At 35.1% G+C, this 20,478-nt stretch overlaps 3 protein-coding genes across 4 annotated transcripts; 1 reads left to right on the forward strand and 2 right to left on the reverse strand.

The window, feature by feature from the left end:
* Positions 1–5,211: 5,211 nt before the first annotated feature.
* Positions 5,212–7,917, reverse strand: LOC114880426 (methyl farnesoate epoxidase-like). The gene is made up of 8 exons (XM_046285065.1): positions 7,833–7,917; positions 7,358–7,655; positions 7,061–7,249; positions 6,550–6,736; positions 6,282–6,405; positions 5,926–6,106; positions 5,563–5,822; positions 5,212–5,448 (listed from the first exon to the last, which is right to left on the reverse strand). Exons 1-8 carry the CDS (start codon positions 7,915–7,917, stop codon positions 5,267–5,269), a joined length of 1,506 nt encoding a protein of 501 aa, XP_046141021.1. The 3' UTR covers positions 5,212–5,266.
* Positions 7,918–11,100: 3,183 nt separating this feature from the next.
* LOC114880420 (carboxypeptidase M-like) lies at positions 11,101–17,598 on the forward strand. 2 transcript variants are annotated; one of them, XM_029196412.2, is made up of 9 exons: positions 11,101–11,528; positions 13,239–13,483; positions 13,596–13,729; positions 14,074–14,210; positions 14,585–14,772; positions 15,744–16,039; positions 16,192–16,368; positions 16,460–16,552; positions 16,836–17,598. In XM_029196412.2, exons 2-9 carry the CDS (start codon positions 13,240–13,242, stop codon positions 17,019–17,021), a joined length of 1,455 nt encoding a protein of 484 aa, XP_029052245.1. In that variant the 5' UTR covers positions 11,101–11,528; position 13,239; the 3' UTR covers positions 17,022–17,598. The 2 variants fall into 2 exon arrangements, with proteins under 2 accessions (XP_029052245.1, XP_029052246.1); XM_029196413.2 differs by having other exon boundaries at positions 11,113–11,186.
* Positions 17,599–18,772: 1,174 nt separating this feature from the next.
* On the reverse strand, positions 18,773–19,837 carry LOC114880436 (the record flags this gene model as incomplete). The annotated part of the gene is made up of 4 exons (XM_029196433.2): positions 19,535–19,837; positions 19,168–19,413; positions 18,978–19,097; positions 18,773–18,918 (listed from the first exon to the last, which is right to left on the reverse strand). Coding segments are annotated over exons 1-4 (723 nt in total), but the record flags the coding sequence as incomplete, so codon positions are not given.
* Positions 19,838–20,478: the final 641 nt, after the last annotated feature.

Below are 20,478 nucleotides of genomic sequence, written 5' to 3' on the forward strand. Positions count from 1 at the left end.
ATCTCATATGCGCATAACATTTAGATTCTCACTATTGTATCTCGTCTTATATTCTATTTTACAGTGGTTGTCTTTTTAAACTTAAATCTATTTTCCCATTTAAAAGCAAAGCTAAAGAAAAATAAAAATAAAGAGGAATAAAATTATTCTTTAAATTTTTAGATTGTTCGCTTCTAAAAATTCTGTCAGTATTCAAATAACTACTATATTAAGACCTTGAAAAAACGGTTCAATTTCCTTTATATTTCTTTGTTATTTAATTTTTCGATCATTTTATTCCTGGCCGCCATATATTTCGGACAATCCCATAGTACGTGATTAAGGGTTTCCTGTTCAAAACAGCACCTATTAGGAACTTATGATTCCTACTCTTGCAAGAGAGGCTGCCAAATTGTAGTTGTTTGTTCTGGATCTTAACACCCAGGATGTTATATTTCTTGGCAGCCTGGTGCCATAGTACCATGGTTTCTTTCCTGGCTCAAAGAACCTTTGAAAGTATACTTTCCCCTTGACTTCCGCCTCCCTTCTCCATTCGGCCTCAGTGACCTGCCACATTTTTTCTTTAAACAGGGGGTAGAAGTCAGTGGGTGAAATCTTGATACTCCCATCAGGCTGAATGTCCGTGGCCTCCTTGGCTAACTGGTCAGCCCTTTCATTACTGTATATGCCTACACGAGAGGGGATCCAGGCCATCTGAATGTTTCCTCCAGCAGGAGATGACTCCTAGACCTTGGCTAGAAAATTCTTTACTTCTATAATGTTTTTATTATACATGAGCTTTGTTTTATAACTATTTAGCGCTTCCAACACGCTCCGCGAATCAGTCCATATAATGTAGTGTTTACTGCTATCCTGTAGTGAAAGTTCTATTGCCATTTTTAGTGCGGTAGCTTCCGCAGTGTATATTGAAGCAATGCTATTCATTGACTTACTACTTGCATGTTCCAGTTGTGCAGAGAAGCAAGCCGCTCCCGTAGACCACTCTGCATCTCTCTTGGAACCATCTGTGAAGATGTGAATGTGTTGCGGAAAAAGGGTTTGCACAATATCGGTGAATTCCATGTTAGGAGATGTAGAATTTTGTAGGGTGACACCGTATTCTTGGCTTGTATTAACCCTGACAATCTGGGTGTGAAAATTTGTATTGTAGAGTGTTGAACCCTGTGAAGTTTCGAGTAAGTCGATCAACGGCTCGAGTTTTTCCCAGCATGTCTGTTAGCGTTTTGCTTGGTCTGAGCGGGCTGAATGAAGACACAAGCGTGTAACGGACACAAACAATATATTTTATAAAAACACAGAGTATTTACAAAGTCACCGATACTCGATGCGCGTGGTCAGCGTGTTCACGAGATGAAATTTTATATACAATGATATAGTTATATACAAGTAATGAATCTTACACTAAATAACATGTAACTATGCAGCGCGGACAATACAAAAGATTAGACAGCGTGGTCTGAGATCTTTCGCGTCGCGTGAACAGAATAACGATCTTGAATCGAAAAGAGAGGACTGCGAGGCACGTGCGTACGCGTCTAACGATCGATCAAGAAGAAATCAATCATGGCGTCGATCGTGTCGGTTCCGCGTGGAGAGGGGACCGCGTGGACAAAGTGGGCCCGAGAGGTGCTGCCGCTATCGGTAACGACGCACCGACGAAATACTTTCGTTGCCAACTTCGTGTTCGGCGACAATTTGGGGAATTTCGCCAACAATGTCTGAAACAGATACTTCCTCCTAATGCCCGTTCGTACACATATATTACTCCTTGAGAGATATCTCATATGCTCCTTGATGCAGCCCGACATTGGGTTTAATGTATTGCTAAGTGTTTTAACCCTTTCAATACGGCGAAAAAATCAGTTCGAGTGCGCCCGGGAACAGTTATTTCTCCTCCAGATGATTATTACGATGAAATAACTTTTCTGCCTGAAAGGCTGAAGGTCTTAACGACCCCATAACGACGCACCATCAACAACAATGATATTACAAGCTTCATTGATGGAACATCATATGTCCCAGACCGGGACAGCATATGTCCCGTCCGGTGTGAAAGGGTTAATAGTGTATTTTTTAACTAGGTACAATACCCTCTCCTTTATGGAAGGGATGTTTGCCCCTGCAAGGGCTACCCAGTTAGGGGTCGAGCTTCTGAGTCCCAGAGTCAGCTTTATTGCACAGTTTTGGATACCTTCCACAGATCTCCTTAAAGACCTATTATTATTGAGTGGAAAGTACCAGAGGCTTGCGTATTCCAGTCTTGCTCTTATAAGCGATTTGTACAAAAGAGTTAGGGTTTGGGGTTCGCACCCTCACCAAGTTCCTCTGAAAAACCTGATGACGCCTCCGAAAAGGTTGAAATATATTTAGTATCCTATTTAACGATTAAGTAGATTGTATTAATAGCTGTGGAATACAGATATAAATGAAATAGAAATTATTTTATACTTTTTAGTGCATTTCGAAGTCGGATTGTTTTTTTGTTAAAAATTATTTTATCATCGTTAGGATTTCTGCATTGGCTTCCGTGTGTTTAATGTCTAAGGTATCAAATGATACGGAATCGTGAATCAAAATGCAGGTACCTCCTCCCCTATGATCGGAGATTCTGTCCCTCCTAATTATTTTAAAATTTCTTAAATTAAAAAGTCAAAACTGTCACGTCGTAGTCTAGACTTAGCCTTTGTAGCATTTCCTGTTTATTTTTTGCACTTCTGCAATTCCAGAGCATAATTCTGAGGTTATCCATTGTAATTATTTATGCGCTGGTCCCTTGTACTGTTTTGGGCTTTCTGTTGTGTTTATCTTGAGGCTCTGTTGCTGTCTAGCTGCTTTTAATATTTGTTGATGTTCCGACATTTTGCTGTGACTTTTGCCAAGAATTTTTGTTGCTGGAGTGCGCAGATTGTCCTTTCTATTTTCCTGACTTTTTGGGTCCTTGTTCGTTTTGTCTTCGTCCCTTGTATCCGATTCTCTAAAATTTGTTGCTGCGGATTCATCTTTACTAGATGCCACAGTTGCGGCTGTATGGTTTCTTTTAGTACCCGTTTCCGAAACGTTCTTTTGTGCTTGTCTCCTTTTCTCCTGACCTCCAATGCTCTTAATTTGAAGCTCCTTCTCCATATCTAATTCCGGTAGAGCTGGGAAATTGCTTTCCGAGCGTATGAATGGATTAATTTTATTGCCGGTTGTGTGAGGGAGTCGAGGTAACTTGTTTTTCAAACTATCCTTGGCTTCGAAGAAACTTTTCCCTTCATATGCCATTATTTCATTAATCTCAAGATTTTCCCTGTATCTTTCACAGTCTTTGGAGAATGTCCTATGGTTCCCCTTACAGTGGAGGCAACTGTGCTCTCCGACCTTGCAGCACTTGTGGTCTTCCTCTATTTGTAGATGACAGTATTCGCAGGTCCTTGCACCCCTGCAGAATTTAGTTGAGTGCCCGTATTTAAAGCACTTTGTGCAGGTCCGGACAGGAGCAACGTATACCTCAACCGGGATGTTTAGCAGACCATACAATCTAATATAGTTAGGGAGTGTGTTCCCCTCGAAGGTAACCAAACCCGTTTCGCTGGGAACCCATTCCCAATTCCCTGTAACTTCGTTGAACCTCTTTCTGTTTTGTCTTGAGGCAGCCTTTATCTTGCAAGGGGTAACTGTCTCGCTGATCAGCTCTTCCATTGCAATTTCAAGTGGGACTCCTTTGACTATTCCTAACTTTTCGATCTTATGTCTAGGTATAAAGGTTTCATGACCTGTTTTTTGAGGGTAGTCCATTAAAGCAAATTGATTGGTTAAATCCCTGTTTGGAAACTTAATCTCAAATCTACCCCAACCCTTAGGTTTGATTTCGGTGGCTCCTGTTTTCAAGTTATAAATCATTTTGGCAAGCATAATCAAATTATATTTTCTCGATTTTGATAAACCCTCACCTGTGACCGTTACTTCCACTACCGCTGGCCCTGTGTGCGCGTCTGGATAGAGACACATCTCTCTTGCACGTTTTTGTCCTGAGCTTGTCCTGGCCTGAGTCTCGGCTTCTGATATGTTCGATTATTTCCTTTTCAGCTGGCTTGAGACGGTTACTGAGGATAAGCATCCTTTCTCCGCCATGCTGATACACGTGTTTGCCCCTAACCCCGAAGGGTTTAGGGCTATCCGATTAACGACCTCCTCTTCGTCTTCCACTTTTTCTTCTTCTTTACCCCTTCGCACCACCTTAGTTACCAATACTTAAAAAGCCTTTCCGGTAAATTACTAGCTCACGTGATATAACAAGAACCAAAAAATCCGGCTATTGTGTAGCAAGTTGCGGAAACTCCCCCAACCCAAGTTACCAAAACGATACCGTGGGGCCATCTATCCGCTGAGCACGAGGACCGTAAGCCAGCAGCCAGCATCTACAAGCCCGATCACCGTCCAATCCCCGATCGATATTGATCCCTAGTCCAATTCGCCTCTGACCCGGAAGACGACCCAATCCCCGACTTGTATCCACTCCCCAAACTTCCCTACGACGGGCTCGTCGTCGTCGCAACGACACTTAGATTTTGGCGAGCGAACAAGTATTGAGATTTGGTAAAGGAGCGATTATAGAAATTTCCAAAGCGATAAAGAAAGTGTGAGGCGATTTAGAGAGTGTACGTGTGTGTGTGAGGTATACAGCGTATTGGTGAGTCCCTAAGATTTTAATAATTGTGAATTCTGAGTCCGGCAACGACCACCTTCTACGTCTGCGCAATTGTAAATCGCGATATTACGCATCACCCTTTTCTCCCACCCTTAAAGATCCCCCTTTTGATCGCGTAACGCAACGAACCTTCCTCGAGATTCCCATCCCTGCGTACTCCCCCGCGAAGAGTGTGACGGCCGACCGAGGTCGAGCCACGAACCCCCATCGAGTGTACAGACCCCCTTATTTTCCCCTTTTCCCATCACCACGCGAACGTGGCTGGTGTCCAACAAGAATTAACGATCATTATATAGAGTGCACCCCCGCAAAATGGTCACAATACATATATTAAAATAATAAGCATATCAGAAATTTTTGCTTGATTTGAAATTAAAAAATGTATAATAGTTAAATTTTGTTTCATTCGAATTAAAGTAAATGTTAACTGGAAACGATTTATGACCTATTTTTAAAAATATATAAAAGATGCTACACCTTATAATTATTTATAGTTAATTAAGTACAATAACTTTGTTTTCTTCACATTTGAAATTTGTATTAAAAACACTTAAAAAATTTTATTTCACTACCAAATTAGTATCTTTGTACAGCTATGATATCCAATTTAGGTGGCATAACTACGAATCCTTCTGTACCCTGAAGTCGTGGTTTAGGATGGTTTAGGGGTAACTTAAAATGAAGTCTTTGTAGTAAACATGCTACAAATAGATAGGTTGTCTGTCTTGCCACAGTTTCACCTAAACATTTTCTACGACCTGTAACCAAATAAAGAAACGTTATAAAAATAATCTTGAAAATGGTCTTTCATCAAAATGTCACTTCTTTCTGGTCATTGAACCTTTTTTCATTGGTAATGAAAATAAAATTACCTAATCCGAAAGGCATAAGCCAAGAATCTTCTACAAATTGTCCTTTCGAATCTATGAATCTCTCTGGACGAAATACTTCCGAATCTCCCCAGTGTTCTTTATCCATATGAACACTTTTTAAATTCGCTAATAAAGTATAATTCTTTTTTATTTCAAATCCCAATAAATTCGAATCAATTATTGCTCGGTGCGGAATAGAAGTTGGACCGATGTTTGCTAATCTCCATACTTCTGATAGAATAGCTTTCAAGTATGGTAAACTGGAAATTAAAAGAAAATAATAATAAATATTTAAATTTTGGTATGTTTTGAAAGGTATACTTTAAACCTTCGTATTCATTTACAATATAAATATTATCTTACCGATTGCAATCGTTCAAAGAAGGATAAGTATCCCTACCGATAACTCTATCGATCTCTTCGTGCATCTTCATTTGCACATCTTGATGTACTATAAGAAATGCTATCACGAAACCAATTGTATTATCAGTCGTGTCTACTCCAGCGGCAAATAAATCTTTTACAACATATGCTAGTTGATTTTCTATAAAAGAAAGTGTTTAAATTAGCAGATGTACAGTGTATAGTGTAGTATAGATCCAAGACAATTAAAATCTACCCAAGGGGCCTGAACATGTTAAGAATAAGTTCTGTTTGAAATAACATACTTTAAAAAAAAAAATGGATATAATAAATTAAGAAAAATTTATGTAAATTACCATTGAAAAATGAGGAGGATGAACTTGTTCTACGAGTTTCTATTTCTTGCAAATAAGCGTCTATAAAATTTGTACACTCGTGTTTCGTTTCATTCATCGTTTCTTTGTGTTTCGATACTATGTTCTGTAAATGTAATCGTACATATTAACATACAGTTAAAATATGAAAAATTTAAATTGAATTATTCAAAATTTGTTGAGAAAAGAATTGCATATTTAAAATTGCAATTTTAAACAAATATACATATATGTGATCCGTGAAACTTACCATAAAGAAACTATTTATACGACTTTGACGTTCTGCGAACACTGAAAATCCAGTCAAATTTGGGAATAGGTATCTCAAGAAAGGGAATTGATTTAAAATACCACCCATTACATTTGAACTACTAGTAAGATCTTTTAATATGTTTATAGCTTCCTTCAGCATCGGACTTTCCATACCTACGTCGAATCTAAATATTGGAAAATACAGAGTACTTCGAAAGAAATGTTAACACTATTGGCTTAACTAGAATTTTGAGGTGGAATGAGCCAAGTTCCCTTAACATTATTAACCCTTATCACTCCAAGAATATTACAGAGTGATTTAAGATTGGCAGTATTACTGCCAGTTTGAATGATAAGGATTAACGGTGTCCTGTAATAAGATTTTCAAATAATATCCCATAAGCGATAATATTAAATGATACCTATTAAATTTTTCATATTTTAAAATTGGCCATTAGATACGGAAAAACCTAATAAATATATTTTCTTGTTTCGTTTTAAGTGCATACTTTGTACCGTCAATAAGGAGCCACAGATTACTCAAAACAGCTGCGCTAATGATAGATTGTATGCTCGTAGGTGTTCCTGTTTTTGTTAATTCAGTCACTATGTTCGTTAACATAATTGCATCCTCTTGGAGCACGTGTTCCATTATCTGTTTACCAAAACCAAATTCTTTCAGAGTTTTTAGCGTAAACCTGTCGAATATACACTGAATTTTGTAATATTTAATAATTTTCCCTCGGAATGTCTACTTTGCTCGATAGTGTACATAGTGTGTACAATAGAATAAGATATGAGTGTACCTTCTTTGACTATGCCAGACATTTGTATCGGTGAACAACAATCCCTGCCTCGTACCACCGCTCCTATATTTAAATAAAAATCCATTTGGTCTTCCATCGAATTCCGAACGATGTAGCATCTCGGTAATAGCAGCCTTTCCAGAGACTATAATTAACGGTTCGTCGAACCCTAATCTGAGACCAACAACCGGCCCATACATCTCGTATAATCGGCACCAGACATTCGAATAACATTTCGCCTCTTTTACCAATTTAACGATATTCAATATATTTCCAATAATCGGTAAACCTCGTGGACCTTAAATATAGTATATACTTTCATTATGGTAGAATACCAAAAGTAACCCATAAATGGTATAAAAAAAAGTTAAGGTGAGCAAATATTTAAAATATTGAAATATTTTTGGTAGTTGCCTAATTTATTTGCAAAAGAAAAAAATATAAAAAGTTAAAATTTGGTATAATTTTATGATACCTGGAGGAAATTTCACTGAGCAATTGTAATTCAATAATATTTTCAAAATTACCACTGTCAAAAGACACAAAACACCAAACCACATTTTTTGAGGACAAATTTTTTGATATTAACACTGAAATAATTGTAACGTTATTCTGTTAAAATATGCTTTGCTTATAATGATGAATTTATGAAGTATCGAACAATTTATTTTCACTATTAAAAGACAGTGCAATTATTCATTAATTAGAAATATTCATAGAATTTTTGGGATTCAACATTCACTAATTATAATTTGCACTGATTTTATAGTGATTTTAATTACAATTTCGTAGTTATACACTAAAGATGAGTAGACAGAAGAGTTATGTGCTTCACTGTTCAAAGATACAAAGCAAAAAACTCCACCGGACAGTTTGGATCGCATTATATATAGAAATAAAACCTTTCACCAATTGCATTGGCTAAGAACTTACATGTTCAAGGTTTTAAAATCTTCAAGAATGGCTATAGGTGGCCCAAAATTGTGTAATGTCTGCAGCATTACGTACATGTACTTATCGGTAACCAGTTATTACAAAACCATGGTGATCGAATGGGGACACATAGGCACTGTATGCAATTTTATTTCATACAACATACGTACTTTAAATAATTATTAATATTAGATATACAAATTGCCTTTTATTTTTTAATTCAAGAATTATTTTTAAAGATTATAGTAATGTCAGTTTAAATAATTTTGTCAGTATCATAAGTTCGCGCCAATTTTCAAATATATAAAAACGCGGGAACATGATTGCGTGGGAATATATAGACGCTGTATGTATAAAATTTTTATCTATGCAATGCACTTTAAATTATGATTATTAATATCTAAATTTCAAATAGTAATTAAGAAAACGTAATATTTAAGACACCGAATTAATTTTAGTAAGTATTTAGCCATTATGTTTTAAAAATTGACGTAATTCAATTTTTATAATTAAATATGAATGCTTACAATATATTTAATTTGAAATTACAAACTATATGTTCAAAATAAAAAAGGAATTCATCTCCCTCCTTAATGATTGTCCGATCACAGTACCGTTAATCATTACACAGTACCATTAAAGTAATAATAAAATGTAACTTTTATAAAAATCTAATGATAATAAGTTGGGTAGTAACTGTATTTAAAATTTCGAAGCTGAAAATATCCTCTGACCTTTAAGAATGAGGTCCGTGGTCATCTCAAGGTAGATCATCGACCGTGAGTGGTTCTCTTCAGCAACCTTACCCCTCCTCTTTTCCCCTTACCGTCGCCCCCACTTCCGCTACTATCATACACCCCGGTGACACACTTCTAACTGGAATTCTTTTTTTTCCAAACGTGTTCCATACTTCAGGGTTCAACGATCCATCCAACCAGTGTGGTGTGATAAGTACTGCTAGTAGGACACTGATCTCAATACCTTTTTTAGAACATTTTAGGGTTGTTTCGGGACTAACATATACCGTTTAAGACCACTATCTTACTAATACATGAAACTGAATTATTATCATAAGTTTATTTATTTATTTATTTATTTATTTATTTACAAGTTTCAATTGTTTGTGTTGTAACAAAAAAGAAATATAATTATATGTATAATGTATGTATAATACAATTAAATAATTCTGTTTAAATTCACAGCTGATGAAAATGAGAAAGTCTTTCACTGAATCGCAAAATTTTGTACAGAATTTCCTTTGTCTCGTTCCACTTTCTCTCTCATATTCGTACAGTGCCATTATTTAAAGCGAACTTATATGCACAACCATTTCTCGTACATCGCGTTCTGTTTTCGTATTTTGCAAAGTAGGTTTCTCGTTTAACGCTAGAATTCGTTCTGCGTACGCGGTCAAGTGCGGGCAAAAAATTTGAAATTTCAAGATTTCCACGTGCACACCTGGATTTCCAGGGAAAAAGTATTTTGGACCAAGCATATCGTTTATATTAACTGTACAAATTAATTTGGCGCCCTTAAACTTGGTCTGTCATTCAATTCTACATTCATTTTGGCACCTTCTTTCGTAGATATACAAATTTTAATTATTTTGCATTGATTTTTAATGAGCAGGAAGTGGTTTTTCAAATCATTTTCTTTTTAAGAAAAAGGACAGTTAAAGAATAAAAAGAGTGAACACAGATAGTATGTTCACTTGTACTTTTCGCGGAAGAACTGACTCGGCGACAAAAAGAAGAACGGTACTTCATAGGTACCTAACCAGTTTTACTGAAAGAGGTCATACCAAAAATGTTGCATTTCAGTTGAGTATACTTGATAATTTAATATCATTTTCGATTTGATTGTATGAATAAAAGTATCTTTATAAAGAGAATCAAACTATTCCAAACGGATGCACAAATACGAAACCGGAAGTGGAAGAAAGTACGCCTGGCGTACCGTTTAATATCTAGATGACTGATGATCAAAAAACTCTGTATTCCAAAATTTCTCGATTTTACATAAAATATTTTAATGATGTAACAAATAAAAATCTCTTTGAACCTTGCCAATCAGGTATAAAAAGAAAATGGCAGATAGATATGGAAACTAGTGAACTTAACCAAAATCATACAAAATTATTTAAATACCTGTGAATCAGATATTAGAAATGTCAAGCTATATTTTGATTACCATAGCAAAGTAACATATAGGTAAATATGAAATCTGATGACTTGATGTCGCGGTAGCCGGATACAGGGTCACTTTGACCCTGTAAACAGTAAAACTAGTATATAATAAGAATACATATATGTATAATACATACTGGATCAAAATGACATCATGAAATCATACATTAGGTCAAGAAAAGTTAGTTAATCTTGGAACTTTAAAGTTTGAAATTTTGAAATCTTCAAAATTTGAATATTAAAAATTAAAAAATCTGAATTTCAAATACTGCAACTTTCCCCCTCGTGCATTGAATGCAGGATTGTTTCGACCTAGTGTACAATACATACTTTGGATTAAATATTCAACAATGAGACATCAGAAATTTTTGGCTAAGATTGAAAGGAAAAAGAAGGTAGGTAAATATGGAAGCTGGTGAATTCATTCCGGTGAGATGGTAAGAGGGTGGGATGGAAGAGAAAAGAAGAGAAGGGGCCAGAATGACACCGTTCGTGTGTTACTCATTGTTTTGCCGAAAGTGGTGGTAGTATAAGGTACAATGGTGTTAACTACGTATTTACTAAACGACGAACGTGTAGTAGTTAGCCGTTCTATGTAGAACATCAGATACTATCCGACGCGACGAAGGAAGTGGCTTTCATTAGTAGTAGTGGCGGAGGTGGCGGTAGTGGAACCGCGCGGCGCGGCGGCACACTTCGAGCTTCTCTTTGTAAGTTTCCAACAGTATCACGCACCTTTCGCAGGTGAAACAAACCGTGTTGTGTTCTGGACAATTATTATCTATACGAATATAACGTAAGAAGGAAAACCAATGTGTTCAACCAGGAGTGACGGCCTCGGCCTTGCTACTGTTACCGGTATACTATGTCATTGAGAAGATCCGTTTGAACGAACAAGCAGATTTCTCCGCTTGCCTTCTTTCCTTCTTTTACCACGTGCTTTGAATTCTTTTCAATTTTTAAACAACTTTTGTCGCTGCCGTTCCATCGGTTTCTTTACAAGTTACTCATTGTCAGTGCTAGTTTCTGTGCGAACTTTGTTAACCAGTCAGGTGAGTGATATCTTCTTCTTTACAAGTGATTTTTTTGTTTTATCGAATAAAGTTTAATAGGGGTTCAATTTATGCTCTCATTCGAAATTCTGATGCATTTTTAATTTGATTAATTTAAATTTTGAAAATTCATTTTTGTGTGCTTTTTGAAGTATTCTTGTATTTTTGAATTAAGTAAGTCATTTTATTTTCAAAGAAAAGAGGCTCTTTTTAAATTCAAATAAATTCCCGCTCTTTTTCACTTTCGAGAGGGTAGTATTGAAATCATGAAAAATGCGGAAAACTAGAATCTAATTATCATTTTGTTAAAATTTCAACCAACGATCAAAAATTATAATTTAATTTTTTCTTAATTAAAATCAATCAGTTGCAATCAGTTTATTCTGCTAAAATTAACCGGTTTACTGAGGAATGTAACAACTCTTCCATGATCTGTACGTAATAAAAGAGGTTTGAAAAATGTAGGAGAAAGTATACACGGTCAAGTTGAAACGTAAGAAAGAACAGTAAAGCGGAACATCATTATTTCTTTATGTCCTTTTTTCTTCTGTGATGAATTAACATAATGAGCAAACATCAAACAAAATTGTACTACATTTCTGAAAATGATACCTGTTATATTTTTACATTAAAAAAAAAAATTAGAGTATTTTTATTTAAACTTAATTAATTAAGTTCCATTTTAAAAATTTAAATATTCACAATTGTTAAAATATTAAAAGTGAAGATTTGAACATCTATTTTTCAACAGACAGTACTTAATTTAATTTAATATTTGTACACTAAGATTTGTTTAAATATATTCGAAAATAAAATTAGTAATTTATAATTCGGATATATTCACCACTCGTGAATTTTTCAAATTCAAATCGTGATTTCTCACATGATCGATCGTCGCTGAAAGGAGGATAGTAATTATGTATTAAATGAATCGTGGATGCATCTAAAAATATGATAGGTTGCCAAAAAAAAAGAAATAGGTTACAATTATTGGACCAGGACGAAATTAGTCGTCGATCAATCAGCGGATACTTTTATGAAACCTGTATAAAGGTTAACGGTACTCGTCACAGGAAATACGAATGTACGATTTAATCAGTACACACCGTGATTTTTCATTGTAATTTAAATCACGTATTAATAACTTCTGAGATATTAAAAAATTTTTAAATGAAGAATTTGAAATAATTTTATGAATCAATGATCCTTTTGTTTAAATACCTATGTTAGTTAGCGAAGAAATAATAAAGAATAATAACATTAGTGAAAACAGTAACATAATAAATAGAGATAAAATGTAATAATATTAATTAATTAAAAATCGTAAATCAAAATTAAACACGAATATAGAAGACTCTTAAGTATCTAGCACGTGCAGCTGTAGGCAATTTTCTGTAGTTGCTACTACTTCAGCTTGATTTAAGTAGATATATGTCAAGCCTTGATCTAGTTTTATGCACGCGTGAAATGATACCATTTTATTATCATTTTATACTTGATCCCGTGTACCTGGCTGTACCAATTGAAAAATACTGATTCTTCACGATAGAATTTTGAAATTACTGAAAATTTGGAAATTTTATTATTTTTATATCTCAATTTGAGAAGGAAAAATTTGGAAATTTTCAAACTTTGAAATAAAATATACGAATTTTGTTGCGAATTCAATTTGTTTTATTTTAAATTACACGCTTATTTCTTGGTTCGCAGAATGTACAAACTTATTTTCTTCCTCGTTCCAATTTTCGGAGCATTCCACGAGACCGCAGCCGCCTCACAGCACGTTAGCAAAGATCTCTCCAACCGCTATAATGCTCGTTTTCACGTCTACGAAGAACCGTACAACATCGAGTTCACATATCATAATTACGAACAAATGAGCCGTTTTCTACGAGCAACGTCGCTTCGATTTCAGAACTTAACTGCCTTATACTCTATAGGAAAATCTGTGAAAGGTATAATCCTGGTTTGTCTTTTTTCTTCATAAATTTTCAAAAATTTCTATAATCTACAGAAGATCGTTATTTATGTTTATAGTTATTGTAACTGAAATAAATTATTTTATAGGTCGTGATTTGTGGGTAATGGTTGTGTCCTCCTCGCCTTACGAGCATATGATCGGTAAACCTGATGTGAAATATGTTGCCAATATACATGGGAACGAAGCCGTGGGTCGTGAATTAATGTTACACCTTATTCACGTGAGTAATCGTTCAATATGCATTACAGCTTCGTTAACCCTGAATTTATAAATATTCTTAAGCAGAACATTGTTATTCATGTACTATGTTATTATAAGGTATGTACTCCTTTGGTTGTAATACTGGTATTATACATATATTTGGGTTTAAGAGTATAGTATAATTACTATTACCATCACCATTGGCAATGATTCATTACAAGTACAACTAATCATTCTCACCATTTCTTTGGTTTTCTCAAAATAAAACAAAGGACAGCCTTCAAAGATTCCTATATTAATAGACTGTGTTTCACTTTTGAAACTCTCGTTTAATTTTATTTCTTTTTTCTTTTCAATTTTCAGCATTTTGTGACCAATTATGGATCAGATCCATATATCACTTGGCTTCTAGATAACACTAGAATTCATATTCTTCCGTCAATGAATCCTGACGGATTTGAAGTATCGAAGGAAGGATACTGCGAGGGTGGACAGGGCAGGTGGGACTTATCAAAATATATATCATTTTATAAACAATATACACCTATACCTCGCTATACCTCGCCATTTTTAATTATTGCACTTTTTCGATTTACGGCCCACAATGTTTCGTTATGCGGCCAAAAAACTGCTGTACGTTTATTTTTATGTCAGCATTTTTATAGGAAATTAAAAAAAATAAAATATTATTTTATAAAAAATTGGAACAGATTCAATTGAATTTGTATGGGTTTGTATCAAAATAATTGATTCGTTATACGGCTTTTCGCTTTACGGCCAACTTTTCCGGAACGTATCTAGGTCGTAAAGCGAGGTATGGGTGTATAATGTATATATTCTGAAATTTTTTCTTATTCAATTATGTTTCTTACAGATATAACGCTCGTGGTTTTGATTTGAACCGCAATTTCCCTGACTACTTTAAACAAAATAATAAAAAGAGTCAACCAGAAACGGAAGCTGTCAAAGAATGGGTATCGAAAATTCAGTTTGTCTTATCCGGAAGTTTGCACGGGGGTGCCTTGGTTGCCAGTTACCCATTTGATAACACACCAAACTCGCGTAAGTTTCGTTTTTATATATTAATTATGATACAAAATTAAGAATACTAAAAATTCTTATGATTTTTCCTCTAGTATAATAATTACAATTTTTAATCAATTTTTTATAGGATATTTTGGGACCGACTGATTTATGATAACATTATTCATGATTATAATAACCGGATTCCGGTGTAACTTGTTTTTGACATATTGTGCTTAGAAATTGACTGATTCGTAGGGAAAATCCCCAACAGGAAATAGCGACGAGCCCATTGTATTCAAGTGTCATCACGTGGCACTTGAGGCGTGAACGAGAACACCGTTGGTCTATACTTCCTGTTCTGGGACCTGTTTCCCCTGCAAATCACTTTCCAAGTATAATATCTTCAGTTAATAAAATCTGTCCTGCGTGTCTCCTGACGTAACATACGTTAACATTAATATCCTGAAAATTAAGATTTTGAGAATTCCTGCTTCCTCTATATCGTCATTTTCCTTGGAAAAACCTGATTTGATTATGACTGTAGACGTATCAAATATAATAATTTATTTTTGTTGATTATACTTATTTGACATTGTACAGTGAATCTTGTTATGTAACTATTTATCGAAAGCAATCTCATAGTATTGTATAACTTTTCATGCTGTCAGGAATATGCCGATCAGCCCCATTATGTGCAGGTATATCATATATACAAATATACCTATAGGATAAAATACAAGGTTAATCAAATTTTTGTCTTCAAATTGTTGAATTTTAGAACTCCAGAAATTTGGAAATTTTAGAATCTCAGAATCTCAAAATTTGAAATTCTATCTTCATTGCTGCAGTTAACGTGTTAATTAATCACTTAATTACCAAACACATAATTACATTAAATTGACATAATTTAAACTCATCGATACAATCATTTTTCGTACGAGTTTTTCTTCAATGTTTTACAAAAAATTTTACAGAACTATAATCCAAGATTTATACGAAAAATTTAGTGTTTCAGAGTTACACTTCATCACCAAGTATTTCACCGGACGACGATGTGTTTCAACATCTATCGCTAATGTATTCTCGTAACCATGGATCTATGTACCATGGATTGCCTTGTTCATCAACGCAACCAGGATTTAAGAATGGTATCACCAATGGTGCTCAATGGTATCCGCTTACTGGAGGAATGCAAGATTTCAATTACGTGTGGAACGGATGTATGGAAATTACTTTGGAACTGTCGTGCTGTAAATATCCACCCGCTTCAGATTTGAAATTTTATTGGGAGGAAAATCGTGTGGCAAGTGTTTCAATTTGTGTTGTTTAAAAATTTCTACGTCAAAGAAAAATGCAATGTGAAGCCGTTAACATTGAATGCGAAAAAAATTGAATTTTTTAGCATTAAAAAAAAAAATGTTAAATTTATATGTAATATATATTGGTTGTTTTTAGGCTCTCATCAAGTTCTTAGCAGAGGCTCACAGAGGAGTTCGTGGATTTGTCGTGGATGAAAACGGAAACCCCATTGAAAGAGCATCTATCAAAGTGAAATCAAGAGACGTTAGTTTTCTCACTACAAAATATGGTGAATTTTGGAGAATCTTACTGCCAGGAGTATACAAATTAGAGGTAATTTCATATTAGAGTTAAATGAACATATTCGATTATGACAGTGACATAGTTATTTTACTTTATATTACTATATTATTTTGATGTATAGGTATATGCAAATGGATATATGCCCCGTGATGTTGAATTTAGAGTATTAGAGCAGCACCCTACGTCTTTCAATGTAACATTATACAGAGCAAGCGTAAGTATAATATTTCTCTTAATCCTTTTGCAACCTTAATCATTTATCATGGAAAGTTGCACTATAAATTTAAAAAAAAAAGAATAATATCAGCGAATTCTAACATTTCGAATATTTAGAAATTTTTAATTTTAGAATTAAACAATTTTTAATTTTTGACGATGCTCGCAATATGGCAAACGCGTAACAATCTGACGGCCACTCTAGAGCGTACTTTATCATATTTATTCCATATATACCATGATGTGTTCGTTTCCTTAATAAATAGAAAATTGATTAACAGAGGCACCCAAATGAGGATGAAGCTGCATCTAACTTTTACAGTGGAAACAGGGACCATATTAATCGGGATCATGTGATACATTTTCGACCACATTCTGGAGCCAATACAGCTTCAGAATCAAATAACGGAATTTTTTCTTCCCTTAGTAATGGATTCAATTCTTTTGTGAACAACTGGTTTGGATGATTGATTATTAGTTAGCAGACGATTGGTTCAATAGCACTGTTGTTTCATATTAACATTATATAAACTTTGAGACTAGAATTGTAAATAGCAGTCAGCTATGTTACAAACGTTGTTGAAAATTAATAATATACACTGTACTTTGAATAACAAGATTTGGTGAAAATATTAAGAGTACAATTTAACTTGTACATATCATAGTTCGGCATGAATGAATGTCTTTTTGTATTAATTACTTTTCTAATTTTGTAACCTTTTATAATTTTAATAATTTATTTTTTATTTGTATTAGGCCAAGGTAATAATTACTTGTATTTTTATTACCGTGCACTGATGATTATTATTTAAGAAATAATTTAATGTAATATTTATTAATAACAGAGTAAAACTAAACAGAATTGCGTTCGATTCTACTTTAATTTGATTGTGACGCAAAAATTTTAAACATTGTCCTCATTATACGAAATAGAAATGTATTTAAAAACAGAAATTATTTAATTCTATAGAAAAATGCAATAATAGAAAGAAAAGTAATGTATTATAATCATAGTGAAACTTATATTTAAGAAAACTTGTTAAGCCGATTTATTTATGAAAATAATATTTTTTTAGAATATTTAGTATAGAAAGATATGAATTATATACATATGTATACTTTATTCTACGCAAAAATATATTTGTTTCGGAAGGATCTATACGATTTTGTCTGCTTTGTGGCCGTCGTACGGTTTACTAAACACAAAGTTTCTAATTAGCGAATTTAGCCCTATTTAAATTATATTTTGACCACAAGATATTTTGCTTTCATCAATCATGCGTCAATGCCACTTATTTCAAAGAAAACGTAATTTTTTATTTCGTTAATTTTTAAATTTTCAATTGTCAAATCGCGCGCCATTTAGAACAGGCACTTTTTGTAACAGTTTCTGATAATGTTGATTTCTGTTTTATCATAGGAAAATAGAAGATCTCTACTGTAGTCTCTCGTCGATACTACAGATCCGACTTGTATCTGTAGTCACTGACGTACGTTAGACTGTTGCAGTACGAAATGTTTCACATTTTTATATTAAGATAGAGCAGCTGTCGCTCGTTCTCGAGGCACAAATTCAAAATTCCTCGAGAACAAGGGAACCCAACTATTGTTGGATCTATTGTCACTGAAATGAGTAACAAGGTGTCCACCTATAGTCTAATTTAAATTATTGCAAGGCGTTATATATTTTTTGCTCACAAATTCCATTAATGTATAACAGTTCTTAATCTATTGTAAATTTAACAAAAGAAAATTATACATTAAGAAGATTCTATTTTATAGTTCAACTTCATTAAGGGATTGTTATGCTTGGACACCTGAAAACAAACATACAAAATATTGTATCCCACTTTAATTTATATTTTATAAAATTGAACGTACCACCCACGCATTGTGGACTCGTGCAGGGTTTTGTGGCAACTGGATTTGTTATCGTTTGACAAGGCACGTCGCATCTGTATTGAGAATGTGCGATTCCACATCCTGAACAGTCTAGTCCATATCCTCCGCGATAAAGCTATACGTAACACGTAAAATTTTTGAAAAAATCCAAAATGATTCATTTTGATTTTGTACTTACTGAAAAGCATAACCATATGTTTTGGTATGGACATCCATCCCATCCACCCCATCCACCCCATCCGCCCCATCCACCTCCTCCACCCCAACCACCTCCTCCGGAACCTCCACCCCATCCACCACCACCGCCCCATCCACCACCTCCACCCCATCCACCACCTCCACCCCAACCACCACCTCCGCCCATTCCACCTCCACCAAGAAAATATGGTGGACAGTAGGGAATGATACAGGGTGGCACCGAAAGAAGAAGTGGTGGGCAAATTGTTGGTGGGTTGCAAGTGGCTAATTAACGAAGAAATTGATTAATTCTTATTTCGAATAATTGCAACCGATATACTTACGACAACATGGTACAGTCGGTGGAACTTTTGATGGTGGTGTTGCTGATGGTGATGTTCCTGATGGTGATTGTGTTGTCGGTGTTACTGGTGGTGGACAAGGAACTGGCGGTTTGCAAGTGGCTAATCAAAGAGAAATCCAATAATTATTTTTTCTGCTCCCCCTCTTGACCAACAATAATTTGTTACTTACGACAACACACTCCGGATCCATTAATAATATTACGAATCTCAATGTTAGTAGTAATATTGGCACCCGATTGTTGACCCTTATTACTACTACTACTACCACTAGTACAGTCCCCAGAAACACATTCGGTCTCGTATTCGGTGATCACTTGGTGTTTGCGCTTCGTCTTTTTGTAACAGTGAATGCAATCCCGGTCGCAACCGTTATCGGTTTCGCATTTCTTATGGCACGTCTCCATACAGGTAAGATCTTAACAAAATTTCATACTTTTTCTTTATATTTCACCCTGACTCCCTCAAAATATTAAACGACACTAAATAGTTGACACTAGGGGTGTTCGGCCCACCCAGGATAAAAATTAGGCTCTAACCAAAATCCAAGTTATTCGATCCATGATGTCTTCTGTGTCTGGTCAAGCACTGTACGTAGGTCCTGTAATCCGAGTGCTTGCAGTCCGAAAGGATCTTGTGCTCGTCCCCGTCAATCGTTTCCGCGACCGCGACAGGATCGCTGAAGTCGAGGATCACGAACACAACCGATCCGACGAGGACGGTGACGATACAGGATATTCCCGACTGCATCTTAACGAGATGTTCGATAACGAAGTGTTCGCCACGATCCGAACCTCCCTTTATACTCGTTACTGGCCGTTGGGTAAACGACCTGCACGTTAATTCCCTCGCAAAGAACTTAGGTGTTTGCACCGAGGCCGGAGATAGCAGAAACTTCGCGCTCTAGGTTAATATTTTAACGCGTAAATTTTTCACGATGACAAATTTGCACTGCTTATCGTCCACCTTTCCTGCTTCGTTGCAAACTAGATGATAGCTTATTGTTTACTTGAACTGAGAATCGCGATTATGGGTCCAATCTGACTCGCGATACAACGTCTCTATTCGAGGGTACCTATACATCCCTGATCTGTTTACAGATTTTTGTAGCCAACAATTAAGAAATTTTTCACGGGATTTGTTTTACAAATAAGGGTTGTTCTGATAAAAAGTCTATGATATCTAGATACTAAGATTAAAAGCATCCTAATCCGAGGTGATATGAAGTAATTATTCGATAAGTAATATTATCTGGGGTGAATGGGACTGAAAAATTGAAGCGACCCACATCATAGTTAAGCATAACGCGACACGTGTACCCTGTGTACCGGAGCGAATAAAGATACTTGCAGAACCGTCCATTTTAGAGGAGTTACATACCATGGATGATTATACAGGAATAACTGCATAAACACGGTGGAAAGAGCAAACATTTGGCAGCAACCTCTGATTATATTACCTTCGAGCGTACCGCTAAAGGAAT

The sequence above is a fragment of the Osmia bicornis genome, chromosome 1, assembly GCF_907164935.1.
Source record: "Osmia bicornis bicornis chromosome 1, iOsmBic2.1, whole genome shotgun sequence".
Taxonomy (NCBI): domain Eukaryota; kingdom Metazoa; phylum Arthropoda; class Insecta; order Hymenoptera; family Megachilidae; genus Osmia; species Osmia bicornis.